Source organism: Acinonyx jubatus, chromosome A1, assembly GCF_027475565.1.
Source record: "Acinonyx jubatus isolate Ajub_Pintada_27869175 chromosome A1, VMU_Ajub_asm_v1.0, whole genome shotgun sequence".
In the NCBI taxonomy this organism is placed as follows: domain Eukaryota; kingdom Metazoa; phylum Chordata; class Mammalia; order Carnivora; family Felidae; genus Acinonyx; species Acinonyx jubatus.
Window position 1 is genome coordinate 172020209 of NC_069380.1, and position 20755 is coordinate 172040963.

The window sequence follows — 20755 nt, forward strand, 5'->3', positions numbered from 1 at the left end:
ACAGCTGACTGGCCTCAGTGTAAACATCACCCCCCCCCCACAAGAAGTCTTCCATGTACAACTTCAACACCTTAAAACCCTCCTTCCTTGCACACTCTTCATCAGCTCGAACCACACTGGGGTGGAATTGTACGTTTCTGGTCTCTCCATTAGGCTGTGAGCTCACTGAGGACACGCATCAGTGTCTGATTCATCAGTCACTGCCTCCCCTCACAGGGCCTGCACATAGTAGGTGCTCAGTAAACGTGTGTTGAATGAATGAATGACCATATGTGCGCCACTAGGCATGAGGGGTGGGTCAGAGAAAACCCCTCCCAAAGATGGAGCTGGACTTGACTCCTGGCTGTTCCCCCCAAAACCCATTTTCTCTTCTTCCTGGTTCTTGCCTCCCTTGTAAGTTAGATGTGGCCATGGGCTGAGTACTGAGTCCTGGCTGGTTGGAGGTGAGGCTTTTGAGGAGCAAGCATGTCCCTTCTCATTGTCTCCCCTTCCCAAGGCTGGCAAGAGAGGCGGACAAGACTACAAATGGCGAAGCCTCTCCCTGATCCTGATGAAGAGGAAACCCCCAATGACTAGGAATACAGGCTCAGGTCTGTCGTATGAAGAAGCAACCAATTCAGACGTGTCGAGCCCTTATTCAGTTTGGAGCTACATTTCCGCAGCTTGTATTACTCAAGTTAATACAGAAATTGGTACCTTGAAGTGAAGGTGTTGCCATAACAACATACGTGGCATGGTCTGGGATTGGGCAGTGGGTGGGGAGGACGCAGCACTAACAGGCGGGAAAGCTGGGGACTCCTGGTACGCAGTTGAGAACATCTAATGAATCGGCCGAAATGGAAGAGGAAAAGAGCCTGACAGCTAGAGTGTATTTGTTCCTTTTTGCTGCCCACAGCAAGATACTACCAGAAAGCCACATGCTCAGGCAACAACTGTCCCGGCTGCAGGCTGAAATGAGACAGAACTCGGAAACGTAGGGCCCTCTGGATGGGTTGGATTTTCCTGACTTGGACTACTGCTCGAGCAAGAAATAAACTCCTACTGGGTGTGAGTGTTCCCAGGCCTCTGGGGCTATTTCTGCAGCAGCTGGCATGACCCTAATTACACATGTAGCCTCGGTAAGTACCGCCCTTAGGTGTAGACAGGCGCCCTGACACACACTTTGGCTGAGTCTCTGATGGCAAGAATGGGCCGCGTGGACCGCCCCTCCCCGCCGCCCAGGATGGCTCACGCAGGACTCTGTGGCATGGGTCTGCAAGCAGAGGGCTGGACCCAGGTGGCTACGGGATTCCCAATGAGCCAGTCTGCAAAATGCAGGGAGACATAAAGGGCTCTGTTACCCCCAGATAAAAATAAAAGGGCTTTTGCCACTGAAAAGTAAAATTAGTTCCCGGGTTCTACAATGTACAAAGTTCTCCCATGTGTGTTGCCTCATGTGATGCACCAAACCTATGAGGAAGGTGTTACATTTTTCAGAGGAAGACACTGAAACTTCAAGATTAATGACTTGCTTAGGGTCACACAGCTAATGAGCAAAAGAGCTAATTCAAGGTCAGCTTCCCATCTCTAGAAATTTGCTGTTTAATGACTGAGAGAAGGGGCCTCTTTATTACTGGGGTCTGGTGAATGTGTGTGTGTGTGTGTGTGTGTGTGTGTGTGTGGTCGATGACCATGGGGTCTTTGCGTCTCTGTAGGCCTCAGGGACCCACGTACTTGGATTCTGCTGAACAGAGGGACTATGGAGGACAGGGAAGCTTGCCCAGAACAATCTTCAGTGATGATACAACTGAGGCCCAGAGAAGCTGGGCAAGCTGAGATGAGCTCCCAGGACTTGTATCTGAACTGAAGGCTTCTCTCTGTCACTCACTCACTCTGCCCTGCCCTCCAAGGGTCTTGCCTCCTCGGCCGGCTCTCCCACACTCTGAAGGAGGAACCTCAGTCTCACCTGCTCCACCCACACACGGCCACCTTCCCATGCTCTGTGCTGCAAGGCTGGGCTCTGGGAACTGCAGGGGAGTTCCGGTGACTGGAGTCCCAGCCTGGACTTGCTGTATTGGATTGGGTCACGGACCTGATGGTCATTGGCCATCCAGTGTCCCTGCCCCCTTCACTCGGGGGTTTGCCCCTCGTGCACTGTGGGTGGGGCTGTCCTGGGGCTATCCAGCCAGGTGGCTATGTTCTCCAGACCAGGCCAATGAAAGGCATGGCCTTTCTCCAGGAGTTTTGAATCATAGGAAGAGACTATTAGAGGTCATTCATTGCAGTGGTGGCAACCTGGCAGAGAGGAGAGTGTCCCCCACCCCCCCACCCCTGAGCTGCTCTGACATTTGCTGAGCTCAGTCCTCTGGCTTTCGTTTCATTTGGGGAGCTACCTGACATCCTTCCAGTAGATTAAGTTCCCTCACGTCAGGGTTTAGGGCTTGCAGCCAAGTACTGTTGATGATGCTGACAGAAACCCGAGTGGATAGTAGGAAAGGAAGTGTTCTCTAAAGCCTTCCTTAGAGCAACACAGTGTGCATTAATTGAGCACTGACTGTGTGTTAGCCCTTGTGCTGGGCACTGGGGTTCCAGAGAGGTTCTGATCTCCTTCACAGCCTGGAGGAGCTCACGGTTTGTGGCAGGGGAAGGAGACAGCAGTGTCGGCACGCCGCTCGGCCGTGTCTCCCATGTAATAAACTCCCAGCTGCTAATTCAATTGGCACCCAGGAGGGTTTGCTCCTGCTTCCTCTCATTTCCCTTAAAAAAATCAATAAACTGCTCATAATGTCTTTAATAAAGACTAAATCAGAGCATTTATCACCTTATTACAGGGTTGGCATTTTCAACATCTTCCCCTGCAGCTGAAATCCAGTTCATGTGGCATCATCTGGGAATCAGACAGTGGACCGAGACAATGGTTTATGATGAATTAACCAATAACCAACCTGAATTTGGCAGTTGACCATTTTCAGAGACTCCCACGGGCATCACATCAACCCTGCAGGTTAGAAGACTAGCTCAGAGACGGAAAGGAGCCTGCCAACATTCACACAGCTAGGATGGAAATGGTAGAGCTGGGGTTTGATCCTGGATCGGCCTGACTCCTCGGCCCTGGCTTTCTGCTGTAAAGAGTGCGGATGAATAGCTGGAGCTCTGGGAGCCGCAGGATGGTGGGGCTGGGTGGAGATCCTTTCTGTAAGCAGAAGGCTTAGGGAAGGGCAATTACTTGCAAGGTGCTGTTAGATAAGCATCCATGTTCCCACACTGCCCCCTGGTGGACTCCTTGAGCCTGGCCTCCGGGCTGTTGGAGGGTTTAGCTGGGAGTTTCAGGCTGATTGCGTCTGTGAGTAGGTTTGGGGAGACCCTCCTGGTGGAATAGCCCTGCTTTTGCACAGCTGAACGTTGAAGCCTTCCAGAAGAGATAAGAGATGTTCATGTATTTACTTGATTGTGGGAAAAGTGTTCATTCATTGATTCAACCTATCTCCAGAGACACCTGCATGGCCGGGCCGAACAAAATGCTGACGATTTGGCACTCCCCTTGCCGGCAGGGAGGCCCCAGCCTCATGGAAGGGTCAGGCCCACAGGTAGATGCTTATGATGCAGGGCGATGTGGGCACTGTGAAGCCATGCCTAGGGCATCCTGGGAACCCTAACCTGGGCAGGAATGGGGAGTGGTGGGAGGGGCCAGGGAAAGGCTGGTCAAAGAAGGTAACAGGTCAGGTGAGTGTGCTGGGTAGCTGAGGTCAGAAGGGTACAGAGGGAGCAGCAATGGCCCAAAGCTTCAGGGACCCTCACTTTCAGGGCTCTGACTTCATCATTTTGCATTCATCATTTTGTGTTCTTTTCCTTCAGGACCCACCCCAAATTGTGTGAGCTTCAGGGGCTCCACCTTACCTGGTTTTGCCAAAGGAGGAGCCAAAGCAGGGGTACCCCAGGGTCGTGGAGCAGGCAGACCAGGCCAGGCAGGCCAGAGCCCTGGGGAGCGCCTTGGGGCAGCAGGGGAGCAGAGGAGGGATGAAATGATAGAGGCAGAGAGCGGCAGGTTGGCTCAACTAAGAAATTCAGCTCTGTCTTGAGGGCAATAGGGTCCTATTAAAAGGCGCTCAGCGGGAGAGTGGCCAGGCTCCCCCTGAGTTAGAAAGGTTTTGACAGAATAGCGAGTTCTCCCACCGCGACCCCCAGACCCTGGCAGAGGGACGCCAGCCATGGTTCCTGGGCTTTGGCAGAGCTGGCCCTGGCCCTCTAGCAGTGCTGTTCTCCCCAGCGACAGGCGAGGAGTCTCTGGGCCAGGAGGAGGTGCCCGCCTAGAGCCCACCAGCAGTCCCCCTTCCAGAACGCACACCTTGGGGAGCTGGGACCTAACCCCAGGATCTGTGTAGGCCTCGCCCCGGCTCCAGGCTCCAGAGGGTGGATGACGGTGTGTGCCTGGCTAGGTCCAAGGACAGCTGTTTTGGGGGTGTGGAGTGGGAGTTGGAGGGTGCCTGATGGACGGTGGCAGGCAGCTGGAGCTGCTGCAGAGTAGGGGAGGACACTGCCTCAGTGGTCTCTCTTCGTTGCCTTCATTTCCTCCGCGGAGATACATGAGCACCTGCTGGGTGCTGGGTGCTGAGCTCACCAGGCCAGACCCAGCTGGTTTCCTGGGCCAGATGTGCTACGCAGGCTGGGATGCAGCTGGTGGGAGGTGCCAGGAATGGGATCTGCAGGTAGGTAGTAGAATCCAGAGGCTGGCAGCTGCACGCAGGCGTGAGCGTGTTCTTCGAGGAGCCAGGCTGAGGACCAACACCGGGTCAGACGGGGGAGACAGTGGCATGCCAATGCGTGCCTGGTATAGTGACACGTGGGGGAGGGAAGGGCAAGGGAGAGGACTAAGACCCAGATGCCAGTGCGAGGAGTCCTCAGTTCATATTTCTTGGCTCTTGGTATGCAGCACAGGAGTAGGTCAAGTGGCTTAAGCGTCCGGGGCTGGAGCAAAGATGCGAGGGGAGAGACCACTGTTGGGCCTGGGGAGCCTTATCTGGGGGTTGGGGGGGGGGCAGATGGTGGCCTCTCTCTGGCAATCTGGTCTCTGGGACATGGTCCTGTTCTCTCCAGAATCAGATTCCCACCATGTCTGCAGCCCCAGGAGGCAGCAGGAGGCTCCCCAAAGGCGGGGAGGAGGCGCTTGTCTGGCCCAGCCTGGTAATTAGACCCTTCAATTGCAATTACTTTTGCAATTAGCTCAGCTGGTAATTGGAACTGGAGGTGGTAATTTCTGTCCTTCACAGAAGCTCCCTCTGAACTGAGCTTTGCTCATCTGTCCAGGGTGCAGGGTAGTGCTCTGGGGAACGCTGGGCTCTTGGGTGGGAGCAACGTGCACACAACCCAGGGCTTGGCTCAGAGTGAAGCATTTGGCTTCTGCCAGACCCCTGGGATGGGAATTCTGGCCACACCAGGTGCGGGCTTGGTGCTCTGCCCTTGAACGTGGGCTGGCCTAGTGACTTGCTTCTTCTAACTAGTAGAATATGACAGAGGCAAGGGGCGTCACTTCCACGATAGGTGAGAAAAGATTGTGTCTTCTCGTTTGCTAACAGACTCTCTTTCCTGCCTCGGGTTTGCACGCTTTGAGGGAGTCAGCCGCCATGTGGGGGAGGCCTGGGCAGGAAGGAACAGAATGCTGCCAACAACCAGTGAGTGAGTCTGACAGCCAGTCCTTCCACAGTTGAGCCTTTGGATGAGACCACAGACCTTGGGCTGATGCACTTTGATCACAACCTCTCGAGAGACTGTGAAACAGAAAAGCCAGCTAAGCAGATCCCAGGTTCCTGACCCTAGAAACTGTGAGATAATAAGTGGGGGTTGTTTTAAGCTGCTGAATTTTGGTCTAAGTTCTTATGCAGCAATAGGTAACTAGTACATGGACAAACTATTAAATTAAATATATTCTGTCCTTTGACCTTGACAAAGTATATTTTCAAACTACCTGAAAGGTCAGGTTCAACTCTAGACTCTTTGGACTCCTTGGAGTTCTGCGCCAGAGCATGGAGGGAAGGGGAGAGCTGGAGTTGTGGCATGAGGCCATCCCACTTCTCTTCACACACATCCGTCTCATACACCCCGGGTCTTGTACACGCCCAAGAGTTAAAACTCCATATAGCAACCCCTCCCCGCCAACAAATAACCACGTCTGGATCCAGCCATGCCCACACCATTGGCATGGTCTACCTCAAGGCGTTGGATCTAAGGGAAAGGCTCCTGCAGGCCCTAGAATTGGGCTTTAGCAGTGTTTGGCCAAGGAAATCCAGGGTCTCGAGTGTGGTTTAGAACGGGGGGAGGGTTGAGCTCCTGTTGGGCACATCCTATGAGGTACAGCTGGAGGTCCAGGGCAGAATTGTCTAAAGCTCAGGAACCAGAGCAGGGGCCCTTCTTGCCCGGGTTTGGGGGTGGTCCTAGGAGGGCCCCTTGTTCCAACCTTCGCAGACGGAGTGAGGTACGCCCAGGGATATGGCAGTACAAAAACAACCCTGGAGAGACAGGAAGGGATGGGGGAGATTAAATAATACCAGTTCAGGGTTCGTCAGGGCCCACTCTGTGCCAACCAAGCATTTGCCAGGCCCAGCCATCCAAGGATTTGAAGGACACAGCCTCTGCCTTCCCAGTTAGTAGGGGAGGACACACCTCAAAACAGACTCAGTCCTTCTCCCCAGGCATACAGATTCTTGAAAACCTATACACAAGAGAAATTCTGGTTCGACAGGCCTTCACTCAGTTAGAATGGGTTGAGTACCTATTACATGCCAGGAGCTGGGTATTAAGCAGGAAGAGATTTATTAGCACAGGAGTTGTTAGGAAGCTCCTAGATCCTTGGCAGAACCAGATGCCCTCTGAAGCTCGTTCTGCCCATCAGCCTGGTGCTGCCTGAGACCACCGCTTTCTGCCTGGAGTGGATTTTTATTTTTTTTATTTTTATTTTTATTTAAAAAAATTTTCTTTTAATGTTTATTTATTTTTGAGACAGAGCATGAACAGGAGGGGGGCAGAGAGAGAGGGAGACACAGAACCGGAAGCAGGCTCCAGGCTCTGAGCCATCAGCTCAGAGCCCGACGCAGGGCTCGAACTCCCGGACCGTGAGATCGTGACCTGAGCTGAAGTCGGATGCTTAACCGACTGAGCCACCCAGGCGCCCCCTGGAGTGGATTTTTAAATTGAAGGTGCTTGCTGCTTTTGATCAGGAAATCCCGTCACATGTCTGCACCCGAAGGGCGAAGAAGGCTGGGAAATGCAGATGTTTGCATTGGACACCGGGCAGGAGGAATTCACAACAGAGGAAACCCTGAACACGTGGGAGGGTGCTCACAGGTTTGGGCAGCCATGATTGACAGCTGCCTGCATTGCAACAGGAGCATGGAATGATAAGGAAGGACAAGTCGCATGGGAGCAAACCCAGCAGCGTTAACTCACCAACGCACAACAGCAAAGCCTTTACGCTTCCTCCTACTAACACGCCACTTGTCTTTGGAGACTACTGGTTTGAGGAAGAAGAATGGATCTGATCTTACCAAATAAAGGATTTTCAATTCCTTCCAATTCTTTTGCAAGTCCCAGCCTATTGCAATTTTGGGTAAATGTTTAAACAACCCCACGAATGAATGCGCGCTTTGGCTATTGTTGCAATTTATAACCTCCAGCTCAGGACTCCCTCCCACTTCTCACTGGGCTGGTATTCTCCCCCTATCTAGCTTTTGCCAGCATTATTGCCAAAAGAAAAAAGGTTGATTCCAGAATAAAAAAAAAAAAATAAAAATAAGACTGCAAAATCAAAACCAATCAATGTTTATATTTAAACATATTCTACAAGCAGTAATATTATGCCAGCTGGGGAGCTGCAGTTGAATTCAACACTAACAGAGTCATTTAAGGTGGGGTGTGAAAACATTTTAATGCATTGATAAGATATGGAGTCAATCCTCCCAGATTAGCATATCTGTACCGGAAGGACCTTCATCAAACATCAAACTACAGGATTTTTTTCAAACTTGGAACCTTAACCATCTTCATTTGGTGACATGTAAAACAGTTATCTACCTTAAAATTGTGGAGCTTTTGAAGCAAATATTTACTAGGTACCAAGTAGGTGCTGGGCCCTTTGATATATTATCTCATTCCACCCTGATGTGATCCTTACACTAATGGTCACTCCCATTTTACAGATGGGGAAACCAAAGTACAAATGAACGAAGAACAGGCCCTAACTTGAACTGGAACCAGAATTCAGATGTTAGGGTTCTGAGGTCAAGAGAGGAGTGAGGGTCCTTCTCAGTAAAACTCTCAAAACCTTGAGATCCAGTATGCGTATTTGCTTTCTCCTCTTACCTTGGGTCAAAATATAACCCAACACTGTTTGTCAACAATGACATGGTGGGCCTGACCACAATTTCAGAGACGTGAGGACAGGAGCCTAATCCCCACGCTGCGGCCACATGAGTGATTTTGATCTGGTTCAGAGTTTCTTGTGCTTGAAATAGGTAGTAATGCTATTTATAACCCCATTGTCCATGGTGGCTCAAAATCGCTATTTCTAGATTACCAAAATCAAAATTGGGAGAGTTAAAAAGATCATTTGGACAGGGAGATATGAATCCCTATTGAGAACTCTTCTTTGCCCCAAGGGGTTACCATGGATACAAACTGGTGAATTGATTGCTCAAAAAACAGCTCAAAACCTGAACATTCTCCGTATTTCCTGGTGTCGTGTCCTCACAGCCTGCAGCCAGGAGTCGATGAAACCAAAGTGGTTGGACGGCTGTTGCCATCAGGTAGTAGAAGAAGACTTCTATTAGTATGCTTTCCCATGAACTTTGGTGGATTGTGCAGAAGAGGAGATGGGTCTCTTGTGGCCCGGATCAATAGCTGACTTGTTTCAAGGCCCTGGCCCACCACAGTGGTCCTACAGCATGACAGAGGACCACAGAGGCACAGTGCGTTGGTGATATACGGCAGGAATTTTGCCCACACTCTCCCACCACATCCTAGGGAGCCCAGATGGGCTTGTCAAGTGTATCTGGGCTTCTGTAGAGTTGACCCCATCAGAAGTAGGGCAGATGGGACAGGCTGCCAATCCAAGAGAACGTCCCCAGGTACATAACTATTTTTTATTTCCATTTTACACTTGGTGAAACTGACACACAGACCATGCCTTCCACTTTGTCTTGAGGAATTCCTAACATCAGAAATTATGACCACTGAGGGGCGCCTGGGTGGCTCAGTCGGTTGAGCGTCCGACTTCGGCTCAGGCCATGATCTCACGGCTCGTGAGTTCGAGCCCCGCGTCGGGCTCTGTGCTGAGCCTGCTTCCAATTCTGTGTCTCTCTCTCTCTCTGCCCCTAACCCACTGGCATTCTGTCTCTGTCTCTCTCAAAAATAAACAAACATTAAAAAAAATTTAAAAAAAAAGAAATTGTGACCACTGAGAATATACCATATTAAAAATAATTTTTATATAATCATGAGTTGAGCCGAAGCTATGGTTGATAAGCTATGGTAGACATCTAAAACGTATTTTGTAGCTATTTAGCTGAGCATCATTCATTTTTTAAGTTTACATTTTCTTATATGTTGGAAGCTCTGACTTGTTCTTTGGGTTCCCAAATCTCTCTGTAGGTCTCAGAACAGCATGTGGTTCTAGTGTCTAATGGATGGAATAACCCTGCCAGCAGGGGGCACCCCTGCCCATTGCAGTGGTTAGAAAAACAAGATTTTTGTCAAAGCAGAATTTTCAAAAGATTAAAAACACAACTCATGCAAATGTATAGTCAACACGTAACAGAGTTTAATTGAACCCATTCGGGGGCAGCGGGGGTGGGAGGAACAAGCAAGGTGGTAAAGTTAGCGCAAAGAAGTATCTGAGAGACAACTCTGTACCTGGAAAGGAAGAACCTTGAAATAAGACTGCCAAGACACAAAACTGGTCAGTGTCCTACAGCACAATAAACCATAACCTCTGGCATTATCTTTTCTACGGAAGAGAAGTCACTTGCATTTCTACCGGGCCACAGGAAAATCATTTGCAACGATCAATCTTGTACAAATTAACATGTGGCTGCAGACTCTGGTCCCTGATCAATAATAAGTAGTCAGCAAAGGGACCCTTCCCCTAGAGAATCATCTAATACTGGTCACGCCTGCTAGCCACGCTCTAGTATGACACTCGGAGGACACACCATCACCTTGAGCCCTATTTCCATGCTTTGGATACATTTTCTTAAGAATAGAAAAGATGTTTTCTGGGGCAAGTCCTGGCTGGGCTCAGGGCTGGATGTCGATGCATGGGTACCTGGGCAGGTAAATAGTTCGGCACCCCCTCCAGATCTATGTCTCTCAGTCTCTGTTCTACACTTACTCAGTAGAACCAAGGGAGAAATGATTTTTCCGTAAGAACAACCAGATACAGAAAGAAAGTCACTCATTCACGTCTATGGTCCCAGCGAGTCAGTTCTGAAAATACTCAGCAAAACATTTCTCATTTTTTGGTGGTTATTATTCCTTCCTTAGGTTGCCTTTGGGAATATCCAAATCAAATAACTAGTGGGGAGCATAGTAAAGAGTTTTAATTTTATATAAGACTTTTTTTTTTTTTTTTTTTTTTTTGTAAGCAACAGGAATGACTGGGTTTTAGAATTTCGTTGGGTGTCACTGTGGATGCCAAGCTTGCTCTGACCGCACACGTACACGCAAATTGTATGGAACGGGCAAGTCCATAGGGACTAAAAAGAGACCGGTGGTTGTCAAGGTGTCGGGGAGAGACCGCCAATGAAGTTTCTTTTGGGGATGACAAAAATGTTCTGGATTCAGACAGTGGTGACGGTTGCACAACTTAGTGGATGTGCAAAAAGTGCTGCATTGTATACTTTGGCCATTGTGAGCGAATACCGTCTTTCACACCACCTATGTGACTTGGGCAGGCTGGCTTCCTCCCTGGGGACCCAGAGGAAGGTAAGACTTGGTAGCGCTCATGGAAAGCCTGGGGTGAGCCCAAGGAAAGCTTTGGGAATTTCTTCTAGTTAAATGTCCTGTCTTGCACTCACCGGAGGTAGGGCATCTCTAGGGGGAATATTCTAACTTCTAGGGGATGGAAGAAGCCAAGGCATGATAGAAAAGACAGGTGGGATGGTGGGGCTATAGGGAGACAGGCCTCCCACCTCCCCAGGGTCTTTGGTGGGAGCTTGGATGATCTGTGCCTCTCTGAAGGGCTATTGGGCCACACGTAGGGTCCATTATCCAGAATTAGGAGGTATGTTAAACACACATGCACGCCTCCCTTCCGCACCATACCACCACCACCACCACCACCAAAACTCACTTGCATATGTGCATAAGGAAATGTTGTCAGACGACCAGCATGGTATTGTTTAAACAGCTAAAAATTAGAAATGACTCAACTGTTCATGGCTAGGGGGCCACCACAGAACGCCCTCTGGTAGCTAGCAACAATGAAGGAGCTCTTTATGGGCAAATGTGGTTGACCCCTGGAGACACATTGCTGAATTCAGCTCCTACGGCGGAGTATGGCGTTTATGTTAAAGCAAACAAAACTGAACCAAACACCATGCAGCAGACTGGGTAGCAGAGGTTGCATCAGGGAGATGCTAGGGGGAAGGAGGGAGAAGGGTGGTCAAAGGGACTCTGGGTTTCTCTGGAATGTTACAATTTTGAAGACAAGCGGGTCTGGGTTGGAGCCTCAGCTGTGTCACTTACTTGGGTTTTTAACTGCTCACTTTGTGTCCCTCTTCAGGCCCCAGCTGGTGGGGATGTGAATCTCTACCGGGCAGGGCTGACTGGTGGAAGAAATGAGCTGGCGTCTGTGGAGGGGCTGACACAGTGTCTGGGCACAAGAAGGGACTCCTAAATGTCAGTTGAAAGATGATAGGGTCGTCTGGGAGCCACACAGAGCCTGCAGGTCCCTCTGGGACACTATTTCCTCGGGAATCCTGCCAGGACCACTGGGCACATGAGAGCCCCGGTAATGCCCCAGCAATGAGGGCTGTGGTCCGGCCAGGCTTGCACAGCGGCATCTCAGGGCATGAGAGGCACGTTGTGCTGTGTGACCCTGAGTGGGGAGGTTGGGGATGTGGCACAGACACCTGCAGTGACCTCCAAAACTAACAGATTATGAACCCCTCAGAGCTACCAGCTGGGTGAAAGGAAGCTTCTCCCAGCCACTCTTCAGACTATTAGTGACCACGGAAGGCTCCTGAATTGTCCCTGGAAAGCTTGGAATTCTGGGAGGTATGTGTCCTTGGCCATTATTTCCTGCTTGGGTGGCCTGGAAAGAGCTCTCTCAGATGGACAGCGAAGATGGTAAATTCTCCCTCAAAGCTCCAGCTGCAGTCGGGTCAGCAAAGGTGAACCGCTGGCTATGCAGCCGAGATGGGATTCCAAATGGATTCCCACAGTCTCGGCTCTGAGCGCTCCCTCCTCCCACCCACCGCGCTTCTAACCTGCGTTTAAGCACAGCCCGGCCCACGTGCCCCAGGAGCGCATCCCTTCAGAAGGTCACGGCTGCCGCGGCCATGTCCTCCCCACACTCCGCTCTCTGCACCTTCCACCAGGCCTTGGTCATCCCGGCACTGGCCCCCGTGTCCCATTCCTTCCATGGTTCCTTGGTGATTTTAGGTTCAAGCCAGTCTCCCTGGAGGGTGGGGAAGGTCTGTTCCTTTGGGCTCCCAGCATGGAGTCTATGGCCTGCAGGAGAGCCTGTGATAGATCCTCATAAAATGCTACAGTCCGTCCTCACTGGCAGGGGCTGCTCCCTCAGCTCGAGTCTGATCTTTCCATAACACACACATCATCGTTTTAGCCTCTCTTGATGAAGACCCTTCCAAGCCATGCCATGACTCCTGTGCCCAATGCAGCCGCCTTGGGGGGCCTCCCTGCGGTCAGCCCTTCCAGATGCCCTGATCTCCTTTTCCTCCCGCTGCCCCCCACCTCTTTGCCTAGTTAGCAATAATGGTTTAGCTTCTCTCCAGCTCCCTATTGGTGGAACTTAAGCTGGTTGGAATAGGATGCTGGAAATTGCGATTCCCAGGCTTCCAGCCCTGGCCGGTTGCCTATGCAGTGCCCCACTATTCGTCACACCCACTAGTACAGTTCGGGGGACACGTCCCTGTCATCTTCTTCCATCTACACAAACTGCTTAACACCATCTATTGGCTCCATTTGCCACTCTCATCTTTCCCAATCCCCCTTAGCACATCTTGGTCTTTTCTCCCCCGAGAAAACCCACATAACAACCCATTCTGAGCCAATCACTTCCCGTGAGCTTTGGCTGAGCTGACACGGAATCCCTTCTCTGCCTCCGGGGACATTCGACAAGGCGCGCACCTCTGGGCCTTCTCTGCAAGGCCCCACGTTCAGGATTCCACAGCCTCCTCCGGCCTCTTCCCTTCCCTCCCAGGGGACACTGCTCACCCCTGTCCTCAAATGGTGACCTCGACTCTGGTCAGCTCCCCCTTTCACTTTCCAAACCCTCTCATCAGTGCCTTTGGGACTCACTCCTGGCACAAACTCCGTGAACTTCTTCTTGACCTGGTGGTCCCTTGCCTGTGCCTACTCTACCGCAGACTTCCTTGACGGACACGTTTTCCATTAAAAAAAAATTTTTTTTTCAACGTTTATTTATTTTTGGGACAGAGAGAGACACAGCATGAACGGGGGAGGGGCAGAGAGAGAGGGAGACACAGAATCGGAAACAGGCTCCAGGCTCTGAGCCATCAGCCCAGAGCCCGACGCGGGGCTCGAACTCACGGGCCGCGAGATCGCGACCTGGCTGAAGTCGGACGCTTCACCGACTGCGCCACCCAGGCGCCCCTCGTTTTCCATTTTAAAGATCTCCTCTTCTCCTACTTCACAAAGGCGTCTCGGAAGTGGGCAATTTCAGAAATACTCCCTTCTATAAACCCTTATCGAGAGCCTACCACGTACCTGGCTCACAAGGCAAGTGGGACAAAGGCCTTCCGACCAGCCTGTCCTTCATTGCCAGCATGGTGTCCTATGATGAAACCTTGTTCCCTGAGGACTCTTTTACTTTTTAAGGTAGCTTCCAAGTTGGCTTTTACCGCAGTGTTTTCTCATAACTCTTTTTCTAAATCAAGACACGCCGTACGATGAAGTCTGGGGAGTATTCCTCACCAGGAAGTGAAAAAATAAAACCGCAAGGCAGCATCTGTTTCGATAGCTTTATTGGAACATGGTCGCAACACAGAACATGGATCTGGGGACCCACCGCAGACACTCCTCCTCTAGACAGCATGTGCCCCACTTCTGCAGCCAGCAGAGGCTCTAGGAAGCCTCCAGAAGGGTGGCGGCAGCTCAGAGACAGACCCGAAGGAGGCCCCTGCAAGTGGCAGGTGGTGTGTGGGCACGATGGGTTGGAGCCCTGACCAGCTGAGACCGTGATCAGCCAGACCAGTCTTATGCCTCCAACTACTTGGCCATGACTTAGAGACCCACCTGCCTTAGACCCCCAAGAAAACTTGAGGAAGGGATTCTGGGGCTTCCAGATGGAATCCAGCCAAGAAATTGAGCATCTCTGAGGGCCACTGGGGCAAATCATGCCTTCAAGTATGCTGGCAGATAAACCACTTAAAGCCCCTGCTATGTGCCAAACGCTCTTCTAGGGGCTAGACATACAAAGGTCCAAAGAAATAGGCAGGGCCCATGACCTCCTGAGTGGGGGAGACGGACAGAGAACCACACAGATGACTGTAAATTACAAACAATCAATGGCTTCTGAGGACAGTTCTGGGGTATGTGGGGGAGGCCTGACCTAATAGGGTGGGTCAAGGAAGACTTCCTCAAGAAGTGATATTTCAGCTGAGGTCTCATGGTCTCACGTCATGGAAACAGCCTTGTGCATGGCCTAGTAGCTGCACAGAGCAATAAAATAAACAAACAAAAGAGAGAAGCCAGTGGGGTTGGGGTGAAGCAACAGAGGGGACCATGGCAGGAGGAGGCTGGAGGGACAGGTCAGGGCTGACCATGCAGGGCTGGTGGGCCATGAGAAAGATGGTTTCTTGCATGCGCGACGTGACCATATTAGCGTTTTGTACAGCCCGTTGTGGCTGTTGGGTGGGGAGGCAGGCTGGAGGAAGGCCAGCAGGGAACATGGAGAGCTGTCAGGAAGCTGTCTCAACTGTCCTGACCGAGGGATGGCAGTGGGGCCGAGTGGGGACAGGGCAGGTGCAGAGAATCAAGCAGAAGGTGGGGACGTGTGGAACTAGGGCTCAAGAAAACTGAGCAAGAGGAGCTAGAAAGGGAGGTGCCCAGGCTGACCTCCTTGGCCAGTGGCTTGGGCTCTAAAGCCAGTGGCAGACGTCTGTCTGAGACCGGGAACCCGGAGAGGAGCAGGTGCAGCGAAAAGGTCTAGAGTGTGGTTGTGGACATGCTAAAAGCGAGGTGCCTTTGAAACACCCAGGTTGGAGGTCGTGGCTGGAAAGCTCCCAGAGGAAGCTTGGGGTCCAGGTACAAATCTGTGAGTCATTTCCTCACAGGGAAGCCTCCTGGTAACTTCGGTTAAGAGGGCGCAGACGAGGTCACAGAGGGAGAGAAATTGCAGTGAGAAGAGAAAGCCCTTGGGACAGGCACACCGGACAGCCGGGGAGAGGACAGTGAGTCGCAAGAGGGCTGAGAAGGCATAGGTGTGCAGGGAGGGGGACACCACGAGGGGGTCTTGGAACCAAGGAAGGAGTGGGCTCAGGGAGGGGCAGTGGTTAGCAGTGAGGGTCCACGCACACCCTCATTTCTCCAGGCTGTCATCACCCTCACTGCCTTGGGTCTCATCAACAACCCTGTAAATAGGCCATCTTATCCCCTTGGACAGAGGAGTCAAGAGATGGTCAGAAAGATCGCTACTGACGCACCCAAGGTTACATATCCAGCAGAGGGCGCTGTGGGGCCAACTCCCCCCCACCCGGCAAGGCCACCTCTCCCTCTAGGACTCCGGCGCACTAACCACCACCGCCCACCCCCCGGACCTGCCCCGAATGTTCGAATGCTCGCTCCGCTCCACACCACTTCTTGATGAAAAGCACCAGAGAGGGTTAGTACTGCAGCATGAAGGGATCCCCTAGGCTCCGGCTCTGAGCCTCGCTAAGAGGCAGGTAGGCTGAGTCAAGGAAATACCTTGATCTCTCTCCTGAGAAGCAGTGCAAGGTCATGACAAGAGCCTGGGCTTGAAGCCGGGCTTTTTACCCATGCTCCCACTTGCTAATTCCCTGCACAGCTATTTTTCGAGTGCCTCCTATGAGCCAGGAACGCATACTAGCTGAGTACCCTGAGGCAGGCCCCGGTCTTCTCTGAGCCTCAGTTTCTACCTCTGTCAAGTAGGTTGGTGATTCTTAACACATGTTATAAAGATTATGTGAACTCATGTAGATGAAGTACCCAGCACACAGAAGGTGCTCGTTAAAGGCTAATTTCCTTCCTTTCCTTTCTCTTCTCTTCCCTTCCCTCTCCTTTCCTCTCCTTCATCCTACAGAACCCATGAGGGAGTGAGAGACTAACTCTTTATGGCAACGCCGTCTGCTGTGCTCAGAGGGCCTGCGCGTTCCTGCACGTACAAATCCATGCACACACCTGTGCACGCACCTCCAACGTCCAGCCATCTCTGCTCGTGACTCAGGGCCAGCACCAACGTGAGCTCTGAACCCATGGGATTCAGCGGACCCAGACCCAGGAGAGTTCTGAGCATCTGCTGAGAATGCCCGGCACAGGACAGGCCGCACCACACTAGACCCAAGGACCCCGGCACCCCGCTGCGTGCTCTGGGACTCCCTAGACTCGGGCTAGGGCGCATCTTCGGTGGCTCTGGGGGCTTCTGGGTCCTTAATGGCTCCAGGAGTCAAATCTTGGTGACCAGAAGCAGTATCTTCTGTGTCCTGGGCTGGGTCTAGACAGCCTCGGAGGGCAGAGTCCTCACCGCTTCCTGGGGTGGTGTCCTCAGTGGCTCCTCGGACAGTGGCTCGCCTGGCTGCTCCTCTGAGGGGCCTCTCACGTGTCTCTGGAGGAACCTAAGCCCCCACAGACTCTTGCAGCAGCTTAGAAGGTTGCTGGAGCACACAGTGCAGGATAGCGCTGGCTTCCTGAGGAGACACAAGCACAGGTCAGGGCTGAGGTGACCATGGAGCAAGGCCAGTGGGCCCAGGACCTAGCCTCTGGCCTTTGCTTCCTCTAAGCTGGCCTTGGGAAGGGGGGGGTGGGATGGGGTGGGAGCCCTTCCTTTGCCACCAGGGCTGCCCACGTGCAGCCGGGACTTCAACCCACAAAGGAGAGCATCCAGGAGACGTGCTTTCCAATCTCAAGTCTGCTTCTAACATGCTCTGTGTGCCCCTGAACTCCTCTGAACCCCAAACGGAGGAAAAAATAACCACCTTTCCAATTCTTGGCAGGACTAAGTGTTACACAATATGTACGAAGGTATCCCACACATTGTCTGGCTCACAATAGGAGCCCAGGTAATGTTTGCTGTTTCTGACTCCAGATGAAATGATTCCCGAACAATCTACAGCATGCCTTGCAGGAGTTCGGGGGAAGGCTGGGAGAAGAAGACACACTGGTTTATTCAGCCTTGCCTTAAAATCAGTTGCGAACACATCTGTCCATTAGAAAGTGTGCTCCCTAAAGGCAAGGCACGGGCGCCTGGGTGGCACAGTCGGTGAAGCGTCCGACTTCAGCCAGGTCACGATCTCGCGGTCCGTGAGTTCGAGCCCCGCATCAGGTTCTGGGCTGATGGCTCGGAGCCTGGAGCCTGTTTCCGATTCTGTGTCTCCCTCTCTCTGCCCCTCCCCCGTTCATGCTCTGTCTCTCTCTGTCCCAAAAATAAATCAAAAACGTTGAAAAAAAAATTAAAAAAAAAGAAATCCTTTAAAAAAAAATAAAAATAAAAAAATAAAGGCAAGGCACTTGCCCCGACAATTATGGCTGGCATATAGTAGTTCGTCCGTTAATCTCTGTTGAGTCAATCTGATCAAAGAATAGATCGCTGAAGACTGAGTTAGCCCAAAGCTTGGTAGGAAAGTTTTTAACAAAGCATTTGGCATACATTTTGAGGAATAAGATGATTTCCCTCACTTCTGGGCATACAAATTTCCTTGGCCCTGTTGCCTGCTACAGTGTGGATGACAGACCTGCTTTTCTCTTTAGCTGCTTTCAGGGAGTCAGAATTCCCTCATCACTTTTATTTCAAGCTTCATGAAGTCAGAGGGAAAGGCTCAGCGTGGCGCCCCTGTTTTCAGTGCCTGGAGACCTACCCAACACCTGCAGATCTCCCTTTATGACCGAGAACAGGTGGCAGGCTCCGAGCTTTCATCAGGCGATTGGGTCTGGTCAAATTTTGATCAGACCTTGTTTTGTGTCATTGTATCTATGTTCACGAGTTCTTTGTGTTTTCCACAAGTGATAGTACATTTCCGTTTATGGTGACAATATCAAGTTTCCTCGTAAATAAATTTCAGCGCAAAGTGTGTTATCATGCAGGTGGGAGAAGACTATGGGCTGGACTGGATGGGGAAGGGAATGCGCAAGCAGCTGCGGTTTGGGGAGTGAGGTTCCTCGTCCCCGACACATTCCAGCTCACCCTCAGTGCAAACACAGGAGAAGCTAAGTATTGCATGGTGACCTTAGAGACTCTGTCTGGGGTCTCTGTAGCTCCAGGGCAGGACAAAATAGCTCTGTCTAAAGCCATCAATGCCTCCTACTTTCTGGCTTCCCTGCCTAGGCTGGAGTGGTAACTTTCCTTGTCGGTTTCAAGCTGGGAGCCACGCATTGCTTGGTCCTGAGACCCACTGCAGTTCCTCCGGGTGTCCTGTGAAACTCACACCGTGCCTCAGCTCCTGCCATCATCTGTTAAGGTAATCTGGCTGCCAGAGGAATCAAACTCCCTGCTCCTCCCTTCTACATAAAGAGAGCAAAGAGCACCGAGCTCGCCTTTAGAATCTGTTAGATGGGGGTTGTGGGTTTGGATGCCTGGCTTTGTAAGACACAGATGATAGTGGCCGCCGACCCCCTAGCTTTCCTAGGTGTGTAGGTACACTCCAGCTTAGCCACTGCTAGAGTCCTCGAGTGGCCCAAACTCTCTCTGTAGGTCTGGCCAGCCCTTCTCTCCCCAGAACACCTGCCCTCGCCTGGACCTCAAGGTCATACCCCTGGCACCTCCGAGGCTCCAGTCCTCCGTGCCAGCCAGTGTACATATTTGACCAAGCAGGCAGGTATCTACCCTTGGATTAACATTCCAGACGCAGCTCTGATAAACTGATTTTCACTGAAATTATCAAAGAAAAGCTAGCTGTGGCTAGGAAAGAACTACCTCCCTTCTAACGAGCTTCCACATCACTTAAAATAATATTATTAGGGAAATATCACATGATCCTGGTAAAAAATTCAGGCCAGAGAGACGAACAAAACAAAGAAAATAAACATCTCAAATAACTCCTCTACTCAGCCATATCTTTTTGTTACCTGTCCATTCTGTCATTAAATATTTTTAAATGAAATACATTATACACCCAAAGAGACTACATAAAAAACAAAAATGCATCATTTAAAGAATATAAAAGAATACGAAAATGGATACCAGTATAACCACCTGTCAGGTTACGAAACAGAATTTACCAGGAACTGACTTGTTTCAGCAAATATTTACGTATCCCTAAAAAACATATTGCAGTGTTCTGCCTGCATTTTACTTTTTGGGTCGGGTGGTGGTGGGGGGGGGAGGCTGTAAATTACAGCTTTTTTCTTTTCATGAAATAATAATTAATTCAGCAGTATTGTCATTTTCCAAACGGGGACAATCCAGATTTAGCTCCCACAAGGCTGTTCACAGATGATAATCATCTTGAAATAAAACTTGAGTGGACAAATGTGATTTATCTGCCCCACATACCTTCCTTTGGGAACCATCCACTCCCCACAGCATGTGGTCCGGGAGGGAGTGCAATCACTGGGCCCCATCCCTTAGGGGATGCCTTTGGATTAAGCTATCCACGTGGCAACAGTGACTGCTTGAGAGGTGAGTCCATAACTCAAACTGGGAGAAAGAGAGTCCTTTCCACGACTACTGTATCTTTCTTATGAGGCAGAGAAGCTGGGAGCACGTGAAACGAAGGTAAGTCAAGGGCTATCCAACTGAATTACTATCGCTTGCAACCGAAACACTTTTGTCTAATACAACAACACAGAGCATTAGTTGAGGTAGACTATTTCCAATAATAGTATGGTCAGCAAAACCACCTTCTACAACATTTTATAACTAAACACAACCAACCTTCTAGACTTTATGATCACAGCAGTGCTCTACAACACTTTACGGCTATAAACAAAACAACTTTTATGATATTTTGGAACCGCAAACGTAAGTTTCACATGCCTGGAAAGACCTGCCACCTATTTGCCGTTTTGAGTGCATTTAAAAGGCTTGAAAAAAATACTGGCTTATTGCTTAATACACAGTTGCAGATACTAAAATTTTGGTTATTTAATGCATGTAGTGGTTTTGGGCATACACAATCTCTCAGCATACATCTCAATCATTATCACTTAGGTAAGAAGCATAAACTTATGTAATAACTATAATTTACTCTGGACTGAAAACATGTCACCGCTTGTAAAAAAAAAAAACAGAGAAAAACAAAGATTAAAACTACAAATCGAAAGTATTTAAAATTTAGTATTTCCCTTTTATATAAATGAAATCATGTCTTATGATTGTTTTTCTGTAGCTACCTTTTGTTGTTACTGTTTA

At 50.5% G+C, this 20755-nt stretch overlaps 1 protein-coding gene across 3 annotated transcripts in view; it reads right to left on the bottom strand.

Annotated features, from left to right (window-relative positions):
• The window catches only part of HRH2 (histamine receptor H2), an 87313-nt gene that overhangs the window by 19531 nt on the left and 47027 nt on the right, over positions 1-20755 (bottom strand). Inside the window, exon 3 of one of the 3 annotated variants that reach the window (XM_027034860.2) lies at positions 11317-17096. The exons of 1 other annotated variant lie outside the window; for it this stretch is intronic. In XM_027034860.2, coding sequence (XP_026890661.1) covers positions 16904-17096 — 193 coding nt within the window. In that variant the 3' untranslated portion in view covers positions 11317-16903. Of the gene's footprint in view, positions 1-11316; positions 17097-20755 lie in introns of those variants that run through there. One more of the 3 variants, XM_053226318.1, reaches the window with a different exon arrangement.